Here is a 9966-nt window from a genome sequence, read left to right as displayed (position 1 = left end):
TGGGGGGCTCCTCCCATGGGGACCCTCCTCACTGACATGGAGCCCAGGGAGGAAGAGTGAGTTTGGAAGAAGGAACTGGGCATGCTCAGCTCTGCGGGCACCTGGGAGCCAGCAGGATCCTCGGGACGATGGCTTCCCAGTCTTGCCTGGGACTGTTTTTGAACTGGGTCCTAAAGGAAAGTTTGCCAAGAAAATCAATGGGGAAAGGCCATCCCAGGAAGTGGGGACACAGAGTGTAAAAGATGACTGCGAAGGGAGGCGAGTGGCAGGTACCAGACTGGATATACAGAGGGTGTGTGGGGTGAAGCCGGTGATGATGAGCGGCCACAGGTTCCTGCAAGGGTAGGAGGCAGGGAGCGGCCGGGGCTTAAGGTATAGGCCCTCCACCTGCTCGGAGCCGCAGGCCAGCCCTCGAAGCTGTGAGGGCCGTCTCCTTCCTGAGACCTTAGTGCAGACAGCCCAGCAGACCCAGGGCAGCGCTGAGGGGGAAGAAAAACAGAAACCCCGGCCCTGCAGATAAGGAGGCCCACAGAGTGCCGCCTGCAGCTCCCACAGTTTGAGGAAGAGGTGGCCATGCGAACTGAGTGCTTCCCGTGATCTGCAGAGCCCGGAACAGACAAGTCTGCAGGGAGACAGAGACTCGCGGTTCCCAGGGGCTGGGGATGCAGGGAAGCGGCATGACTGCTGCTGGGGTGGGTTTCTCTCTGGACGATGAAATGTTTTGGAATGAGATACTGTGACGGTCGCAGAGTTCTGTGAATATAACAGAAATAACAGAATTGTGTGGTATGTGATTTACAACTCAATAAAGCTGTTATATGTGAAAAGACAGACGAAGGAAGACATGGTCGTGGGGCTGGCCCTGCCCTCCAGTGCCCCGGAGCGCCCCTCCAGCTCCCGGTCGGCTGCACATCAAAATCAACACAGTCGGAGAAGATGGTGGAGGCGAGGAAGAGATCGGAGGGCGGCCCTGAAGATGAGGCCACCGGCCTGGACAGGGCGAGGCCAAGCAGTGGCCCTCAGCCTGGAGAACGCACTCGGGGGGCCCGAGGGGGTCCTGGGAGACCCCTGGGCTGGGGAGGAGCTCAGTCAGATTTCTCCGGGCTGAGCATCATCTGTAACAGACGAGGAGGAAGGTCTGGGCCTGAACGGGTGGGTAAGAGTCCCCTGGGGACCAGCAGGGCCAATTGGCTGCTTCCTCTTCACGGAGAAGGAAGGCTGTGAAGACAGCCCTGCGCTCCCACTGCCCAGGAGGGAAGGAGCCAGGGAGAAGTGGCCAAAGGGGCTGCCAGCTAAACCCGGGAGAGCCCTGCCCTGGGTGGGAAGTCCGACAAGCCGTCCTGGGAGAAACTGCTCCTGGCCCGGCCCCAAGCAGCTTCCTGAGGTCAAAGACAGCAACTCAGAGAGGACAGGGACCCGCAGGTGCTCTGGAAATGGGCTCCAACCGGCTTTGCTGGGAAAGCAGCCCCCAAGCCACTCCCCCCTCCCAGAGATGCCCAGGGCCCTGGTTCCTCGGAGTATGGAGCGTGCCCCCAGGGCTGCCAAGGGCCGTCCCTGGCCACCTGCTCACCGGTCCTGGAGCCGGTCCTGCGTGTCCTTCAGCCTGGCCTTCAGGTGCCGGATGCACACCTCCTTCTGCTGCAGCGGGGTCAGGTACTGCTCCGGGGTGGGCGGCTTGATGCCGTGGTTGTCGCTGCACAGCATGTACTTCATGGAGCGCCTGCAAGGGGGCGCTCGTCAGCCAGGAGGGACAGAGAGCAGAGCAAGGGCAGGCCCGTGCCTCCAGGGAGCAAGAGGAGGCCAGCCCCACCACCCAGGTCCACGGCCACCAGGGCTCCAGGCCAGGCCTTCCGGACAGGCCCCGGGGGCCCCAGGATACCTGCCCTTTTCTGGAAGGTGGGTTTTACCAGAGCTTTTCTGTGTGAAAACCACAGTCAGGGTGGTGAGCCCCGGCTCCTCTAGTTGGGGGTGGGGAGACATGCTGTAGGACACACTGACACCACCTCCATCAATCCAGTCCCAGACAGCTCAGGCGCCCAGTCTCTCAACCCGAGAATGGGGCTGGGGCTGGAGGGCCTCCCCCTCCTCGTAATCTGCACACACACTCACTGGGCGTGCACATCGGAGCACACGGACTCCCAGCCCATTTGCGCCTGCATGTCCACATACATGAGTACACACCCACGCCCACGCATCCCCACCCTCTCTCTACGGGCACAGGCACATGTGAGGACCCCATGCATGGATTCATACAAATGCACACCCCCCTTTACTCTGGGGCACAAGTGAACACACATGTAGACACTGCTGGCCCTGGACCCGATGTACCCCCAGGTGGCAGCGGGCTGGCTGTGCACTGCTCCGGAGACCACGAGGTGGCACAGGCGTGTGTATGGTGAGTGCACCCTGGTCCCACCAGTGCAGAGGAGGGAGGGCCAAGGCTTTCACCCCAGGAAGGAGGGCACCCCAATTCCACCAACAGAGCATGGCCCAGCCTCCTCGGCTCCCAGCTTCCTGCCTGCTGGTTGTTCTGTTCATGAACCCCCCCTGGATCTTGGCTGAAAACCCTGGGCAGGTTTTTCACACAACTTGGCAGGGGACTTGCTGCCACCCAACTCGGCTCCTTTGGGGCAGGGGCCCCCAGGCCTAGGGCGGGACAGTGGGACGTTAGGGGCCTGTAAAAGAGGCCCGGGGAGGGCCGCCGCTGCAGCAGCCAAGTCGCGTGCACTCTGTTTCCTGGGACAAGGGCCGGCGGAGGCGGGGGTGGAGCTCAGGGGCGCCTCTGGGGGGGGTTGGGGGGGCGCTAAGAATCTCTTTCCAAAAGACAAGCAAGCCAGCAAGAGCCCCTGGACCCTGCAAGGACTGCTGGGGACACAGCTCTGTGGCGAGGGAAAGGTCCCCTCCCCATGCCTGGAGGAGGGGAACCAGGGTTAGTTACGTTAAAGTGTGAGGCTTAGCGAGGAAGTAACTCTTTTAACCTTCCCATTTGCTTTCATGGGTGTTTCCCCAAGATAACATTTAACACTCACATAGTTTAGTCACTAGCTCGGTCTTTGTGGGGAAACATTTCTCCATAGCGAGAGAAATGTACTCTAATTCAAGCCTCTCCGCTATCCCCTCGGAGAGCCCAGCCACCCGCAGGGAGGCCACCACACGGCCCTTGCTCCCCCACAGCAGGCTCTCCGCGGGCCAGAGGACCCTTCCCCGGCAGAGGTCAGCCTCCGGGCTGGGACAGCCCCAGGCCTGCAGTTATGACATGCATTACAAAAATCTGCTACTGAAAGAAAAAACAGTAGAGTTGTCAATTATGAACTTTTAAAAATGTAAGTGGCCCGGTCGGTGTCGCTCAGTGGTTGAGCATCAACCCATGAACTAGGAGGTCACGGTTCGATTCCCGGTCAGGGCACACGCCCGGGTTGCGGACTCGATCCCCAGTAAGGGGTGTGCAGGAGGCAGCTGATCAATGATTCTCATCATTGATGTCTCTATCTCTCTCTCCCTCTCCCTTCCTCTCTGAAATCAATAAAAATATATTTTAAAAAATAGTTATTAACTAATCAGAACTGCAACTAGGCTGGCTGGTGTGGCTCAGAGGTTGAGTGTTGACCTATGAACCAGGAGGTCATGGTTCAATTCCTGGTTGGGGCATATGCCCAGGTTGAGGGTTCAATCCCCAGTCGGGGGCATGCAGGAGGCAGCTGATCAATGATTCTCTCTCATCTTTGATGTTTCTATCCCTCTCTCCCTCTTCCTTCCTCTCTCTGAAAATGCATGCGTACACTTTAAAATATACTAGTGAGTGTTCGCATCCATCTTCCTCATGCCCTGTGTTCTGGAGTGGGGTTACAAACGGAATGCTGGGGCATGGGTCCTGCACACGTGTGTCAACCCATCACTCGTGTCACCCATCACTCGTGTGTCATGCTGGACAACTCTGAGAACTGTTGCCTCAGCACAACCCGAACATCACTTCACACAAATGACACCCTCCCTCTCCACTGGAACGGGCAGACGAGTCCTCCTAGGGGTGCTCTGGCCTCGGGGCTGCAGGCCATCTTCCGTCCAGGACTCCCACGGAGGACCGAAGTCCCACTGACGGCAGTTACCGGTTTCGGATGGAGACTTGGGGATGGGAAGTGACCGAATCCCAAGCCCCCAGTCCTCTGCCTTCCCCTGCATTTCAACGCTGGCGACAGGCGTGTGCCGTCGTCAAGCTGACTCCCTGGTCTTCGAGGACCCACGGCTCCCCTCGCCCTGCCTCCCAGCCCGATCCCGCTTCTCTGGTCTCTGTTCGCCTTTCCTGAGGGCACAACTCAGCCTTTGTCTCCCACTTTGCTTTCCAAACCCGCTCACCTCTGCCACCTCATGGTGTCCCCCCAGGAAAGCAAGCGGCAGAAGCTGCGAGGTGCCCTCCAACGCTGTGCCCGGGAGCACATAGCTCTGCTTGACCTGAGCCTGCACATCACCCAGCTCCACAGCGAGGGGTGCACAGGGGGAGGGGTCCCCTGTCAGGAAACAGGAGCCGGGGCCAGCGGGCGGGGGCTTTGGGCTTTTACCGTTTTCCTTCCTGGGCATCAACCCGCTGCCTGGAGGTGTGGGAGCCACACGTGACGAGGACAAGAGCTACACACCGAGGACGGGGGGCAGGAAGGCAGGAGCCTGGTCCTGAGAGCATCCCTCCTCGTGGCCTACGACACTGTCTGTGGAGACCACAGCTGGACAGTATCACACCCATCTCACAGACACAAGGACAGGCCCAGAGAGGAAGTGACCTGCTTGGGGTCGCACAGCCACTGAGTGTGGGGGCGGTGAGGACACCCACTCCCGCCCCCCAGGGCACCCAGCTCCCAGGCAGCTGGGCCGGGCCAGGCTGGAGGGGAGGCCGTTACCTGGGCGTGGGGCTGCCGTCGCTGCCCTTGCAGGAGCCCGAGGTGCTGCTGCCGCTGAGAGAGGAGGTGCCGTAGGCGTCCCGCATGCTCACGGGGGGAGAGGTGCGCCTGGAGGCGGGAAGAGGGGGCAGGTGCTCGTCCTGGCTGGTGGGCAGCTGCGGACACTGGGCGAGCACTGCCAGGCCGCTGCGGCCCAAAGCGCCCCCACTTCGGGGTCACCACCGGGAGAGAAGCAGAGGGGAACCGGGGATGCACAGACAGGGGTGACAGAACAGACAGTGCAAATCAAGATGGAAAACCAGAAGGAGGCCAGTCCTCCTGAGTCCCCAGGGCAGGAATGGAGGCTGGACAGGGCTGCAGGCCAATGGGGGTGGTGGTGGGGAGCATCTGCCCTTAAAGAGTCCCCCAAGCCCAGAGAAGGAGGTCCTGCATGGACCGAGTCACAGGTGGAAAAGAATGGGGCAGGCGGGAGGAGAGACAGGAGGGAGCTGCGTGGAGGATGGTGTGACATCCCTCTAATTGTGAAGGTCAAACAACAGCACTGATGTGGGCAGGACCCAGTGGTGTGTGCCTTCAGAGAACTTTACACCCACCGTGCCAGTCGAGCCCCAAACAGTTCCAGGAGGGGCCGAGAGTCAGCAAGCCCATTTTAAAGATGGGAAAACTAGGGAAATGCCTCGCAAGGTGGCGGCAGAGTGGGGACTCCCCTCCCATCCTCTGAGGCCAAGGTCTGGGCCAGGGGAGACTCACCTGCGGGATCCAGCAGAGGCCCGTCTACTGCCCTGCAGGGACATGGCCATGAGGCTGCGGGTCCGGGTGAGGGGTGGGATGGGTGGTGTCCCCGGGGCTGAGGAGAGAGGGCGCGTTGGGGGGGCCGTGGCGAGGGCCGGGCCGGGCCACGTCATCCTCTCGCTGGGGCCGCTGCCCGGCATGGCTTCTCCTTGCACCCTTCAGCAGGGCACCCAGGACTGAGCGAGGGCCTGGCAGGCCAGGCTCTGGCCACAGCTGGCTCCGGGCACCCGAGTTAAAATGACTGGCAGAGCCTCAGGGCAGCCAGAGATCATCAGTCCCAGCCCGTGCTCTCCAGACGGGCGGCCGTGCGGCACGGAGCAGAGGCCTCGCCCAAGGTCACATAGGCATCGGCAGCGCCTGCTGACCCCCGGCAGCACCGAGTCCTCTATGCTACAAGCCAGCCCCCTGGGTCCCTGACACTCAGACCCCGATCCTCCCCGCTTGGCGGGGGCTGCAGGCTGGAGGGCTCCCGGAGCAGGACCAGGGCCCCCAAATTACGCTGGGCTAGTCTCGACGTCACCTTCCCAGAGGGCCCGCTGGCGTGTGGCTCGGGGCTTCCCGTCTACAGGGGAGACAAGACAGACCAACAGACCAGCACACGTGTAGAAAGACATATGGATACACACGGTCGTGAAAAGGCACCATGCCCCTGACATTCCACGTGAACATGCTCAGGGGACCTGCACGCGGTGCAGGACATGCAGCGGCCCTCTCGCACACGTGCTGCACACACATGCTCGCACCCATGCAGGAGCGCGTGTGATCCTGCCATGCACAGGAGCTCAGGGCGCAGGCTCAGAGCAGGTGAGCACTGGGCGGTGGGAGCAGAAGCCCCCCCTTGGGATGTCTCGGGGGCTGGGCCCAGTAGAAGGTGACCGTGCCTGCAGAGGCCCCTCCTTGGTCCTCTTGACAGTGGGTAGGGGGACGCAGGCCCTCTGGCGCCAGCCTAGGAGTCACTAGGCCCCTCTCCTGGGACCCTCCAGGGGTTTAAGGAGGGGAGGCCCCAGGCTGAGCGGGGTGTGAGCTGCTGTGGGGAAGTGGCTGCCCGGGCACCAGCCCAGGGCTCCTGTAGTCTGAGGTGGAGGGCCTGGGCCCTTGCAGCCAACATGCTAGTCCTGTGCCGGCTCCAGAGACCCGTCCCCTTCTTCCACGCTCAGGGCAGGGAGTCAGGACAGTAGCCTCGGTTACAGGAGACTCGCTGAGGACGCTGGACCCCAGACCTGCCCCCATGCCGGGAAAGAAGCATTCACCAAGCCCCCTCGCCCGTCTCAGACCCCAGGCCGAGCACTTTACGTACATTCCGCCATCGACTCCTCCCAACAACCCTATGAGGAAGTGCTGTGATTAGTCCCTTTACAGATGAGGAATCCCAGAGGGAAGGGACTGGCCCAAGTCACACCCAGGGGTGGCTGGACCTCAAACCCTGGAGTTCCCGGGCCAGGCACCACCCCTTCCCACGTCAGGGCCCCCGGGGAGCCTGGCCATCCTGGCCAGCGGCGGGGCTGCCTCCTGAGCAGACAAAGGCGCTCCTCAGTGGCCTGTTTCCTGGCTGTGACACAGATGCGGCCTGTCCCCTGGAGGGCCGGACACAGCCAGCATTGTCTGCACCGAGGTGTCGGGTGCCGGCGCAGGAGCCTCCGACACCATGCCTGTCACCTGAGCTGCTCGCCCTTGCTTGGTGACGCGGCCCACCCATCACGGCCCCGTCACCCAGGCAGGCCTTCTGGGACTGTAGGGCCGGCACCTGGAGGAGGAACCACGGGACAGGGGCGGGGGCAACAATGGTGCCCCCACACTTGTCAGGAAGCCACCAGTGGCCACCTGCCGCCTGCCTCCCGAGCACAGGAGGGCTGGGCCAGGCGCAGCTGGGCGGGGCTGGGGCTGCTGGCCCTCCCTTGTGGGTGGGCCAAGGCTTCCAGGATCACCTGCCCAGGCCTGAACCCTGTGTGGCCCGGTGACCATGCTGAGTGCTTTTGGGTGCCCCACCCATTTCTTCAGATAGCAACCTTCAAGGCAAGCAGGGTTTGTGATCACATTTTGGCCAAGGTCAGGCGGCTGCAGGTCTGACAGACCCTGTTGCTAGTCCCCGCCAGCCCGGCTTCACTGGCATCGTCCCACATCCCCGGCTCCCTCTGCTTTTGGGAGGAGGCAAAGCGGAGGCTGTGCCTCCAGGAGACCTCTCAGCAGAGGCAGGACTCAGATCCGAGCACGGGCCTCACTCTTCCAGGCCGGCTGGGATGCGTGCTGCTAAGGAGATTGGGTGGGAAAGGCCAAGTGGAATTCTAGTCCCAGGTCCTGGGAGGAGGCAAGATGCCTGGCCCGCCTGGGAGCTGCGTGTGGCCTCGGTACAATGAGGGCCTTGTCCCAGCTGTCCCGCCCCCACCTTGCTTGGCAACCCCACTCCTCCCCCTCTTGAGCTCCTTCTTCCTTTCCTTCCTTTCTGGCGGGGGTGTGGGGGTGGGGTGGGGGTAGGGGTGAGGGTGAGGGGGGGTTGGGAAGGGGACTGCGTTTGTACCTGGATAAAGCCCACAGTCTCCTGGGAGGCCAGGGCCAGCCATTCATCCAGGACGGAGGTGGAAGTGGCGTTTCCCCTGCTGGGACGGGACCTTGCAGGCAGGGTCCTCAGGGGAGGGCGGAAGTCACCCAGGCCCAAAGGCAGCCACCTTTCTAGGATCCGGCTCAGAAGTCCCAGTGTGGGGCCTGTGCACTCTCAGCTCCTCCCTCCCCTCCAGGCCCCGAGAGAAGGCAGGTTGCCATGGCATTTGTCACCATGCTGCCTGCTGGCCCAGAGTCCCCGCAGGCCTGTCCCCAGGGGGCCATAGGCTGCCACTGGAACAGAGTGTGGAAAGGAAACCTTTAGCCAAGGGTCATAGTCTCTCATCATCTCAACCCAAGGAACTCCAGCCCCTTCTCCCTCCTGCCTCCCTCCAGTTCCCCACCTGCCAGACCACTCCCTGTGGTCAGTCCCACACACGCCCAGCATTTCCTGAGGACCCACAAGGGGGCCCTGGGGGATACAGGAGGATCTCAGGAACAGCAGAGGGAAGATGCAGGAATAGAGTCGAAGAGATCTGGGCTCAAATCCCAGCTCTGTCACCCTGCAGCCGCATGCCTCCTCATGTGTCAGTGTGGCTATGCTAGAACGTGCCTCCTGTGGTCACTGTGAGAATGACACGGGACAATGCATGCGTGGGGCTGAGCCCAGTGCCCATCACCCGACACACTCACAAAGGGGAATGCCAGTCATTTAGAAGTGCATCCCTGCGATGCATGTGACCTTCAGAACAGGGACGCATCCAACGCATGATGGTGGCCTCAGGAAGGCCAGGGGAAGCTGCTCCAAAAAGAAATGTGCACGGGGCCCTGGAGGATGAACAGGAGTTCACCAGGCAGGGAAAGTGAGCAGGAAGCAAGAGGCCTGGGCACAGGCACAGCTGTTCAGGACGCGAGGGGCCTGGTGAGGGCCCAGTCACAGCGGGGGTGAGGCTGCAGGAGAAGGCGGGGCCCAGCCACAGGAGCTGCGTCAGCCAGGGTCTCGCCCTCTGGGCCACAGGCGGTCACGGAGGAATACCACCAGACTTGCACTGTAGAGAGCCCTGTGGGCAGGAGACCTTGGTGGAGTGTGGCTGGGAAGGGACAAGAATAGAGGCAGGGAGATGAGGTAGGAGGTTATCAAGCACTCCCAGGTAAAAAATGAGAAGGCGCAGGCCAGGGCGGCCGTGGGAGCAATGGACAAGAGGCCCGAAACTCCCTCAGAAGTCACCGCAGGCGCCCGATTAAATAAAGATCAGGGCAAAACTCTTCACCCCGGAGCCCAGGGCCCTCTCATGTGTACCCTTCCACCTCCTCTCAGCTGCCTGCTATTCCCCCCCACCCCCAGGAAAGCCATTCTTTGCTCCCACAGCTCTGCCTGGGCTGTCTGACCATCCTGCAGCGCCCCGCCCTGTCCCCACGCACACACCCACGCTGGGACGTCTCCCATCACTTACTGTCATGACCACTTGGCATGCCAGGCCTGGGGTTGAAACACCACCCTCTGGGGAGTTTCATACAAATGAACACAACCAACACACAACTGTACATAACACAACGGCTTAAACAGGCACGTCTGATAAGCCCAGGGGTTGGATTAGATGGTCTGAGATGTTTCTAGAGCCAACCTCTTCTGACTCTGTAATTCCAGGGCTGTTACTGAAGCGATGGGCCTCTCGTCATGCTTTCTCCCGCTTCGAGCACTAGGACCCCAGGTTTCAGTTCCCACAGCTGTAGAATCGGGACGCTGCAT

At 61.6% G+C, this 9966-nt stretch overlaps 1 protein-coding gene across 7 annotated transcripts in view; it reads right to left on the bottom strand.

The window, feature by feature from the left end:
- The window catches only part of SNPH (syntaphilin), a 39329-nt gene that overhangs the window by 5928 nt on the left and 23435 nt on the right, over positions 1-9966 (bottom strand). Inside the window, exons 1-5 of one of the 7 annotated variants that reach the window (XM_080683733.1) lie at positions 8197-9498; positions 6979-7006; positions 5640-6243; positions 4890-5096; positions 1571-1720 (exon numbers count right to left, since the gene is read on the bottom strand). In XM_080683733.1, coding sequence (XP_080539859.1) covers positions 1571-1720; positions 4890-5096; positions 5640-5821 — 539 coding nt within the window. In that variant the 5' untranslated portion in view covers positions 5822-6243; positions 6979-7006; positions 8197-9498. Of the gene's footprint in view, positions 1-1570; positions 1721-4889; positions 5097-5639; positions 7007-8196; positions 9499-9966 lie in introns of those variants that run through there. The other 6 variants (XM_080683731.1, XM_080683735.1, XM_080683737.1 and 3 more) reach the window with 6 other exon arrangements.

Source organism: Plecotus auritus (assembly GCF_963455305.1).
Source record: "Plecotus auritus genome assembly, chromosome: 8".
Taxonomy (NCBI): Eukaryota; Metazoa; Chordata; class Mammalia; order Chiroptera; family Vespertilionidae; genus Plecotus; species Plecotus auritus.
The sequence above is the reverse complement of the archived record's forward strand: the minus strand, read 5'-3'. Positions and strand labels throughout refer to the sequence as shown.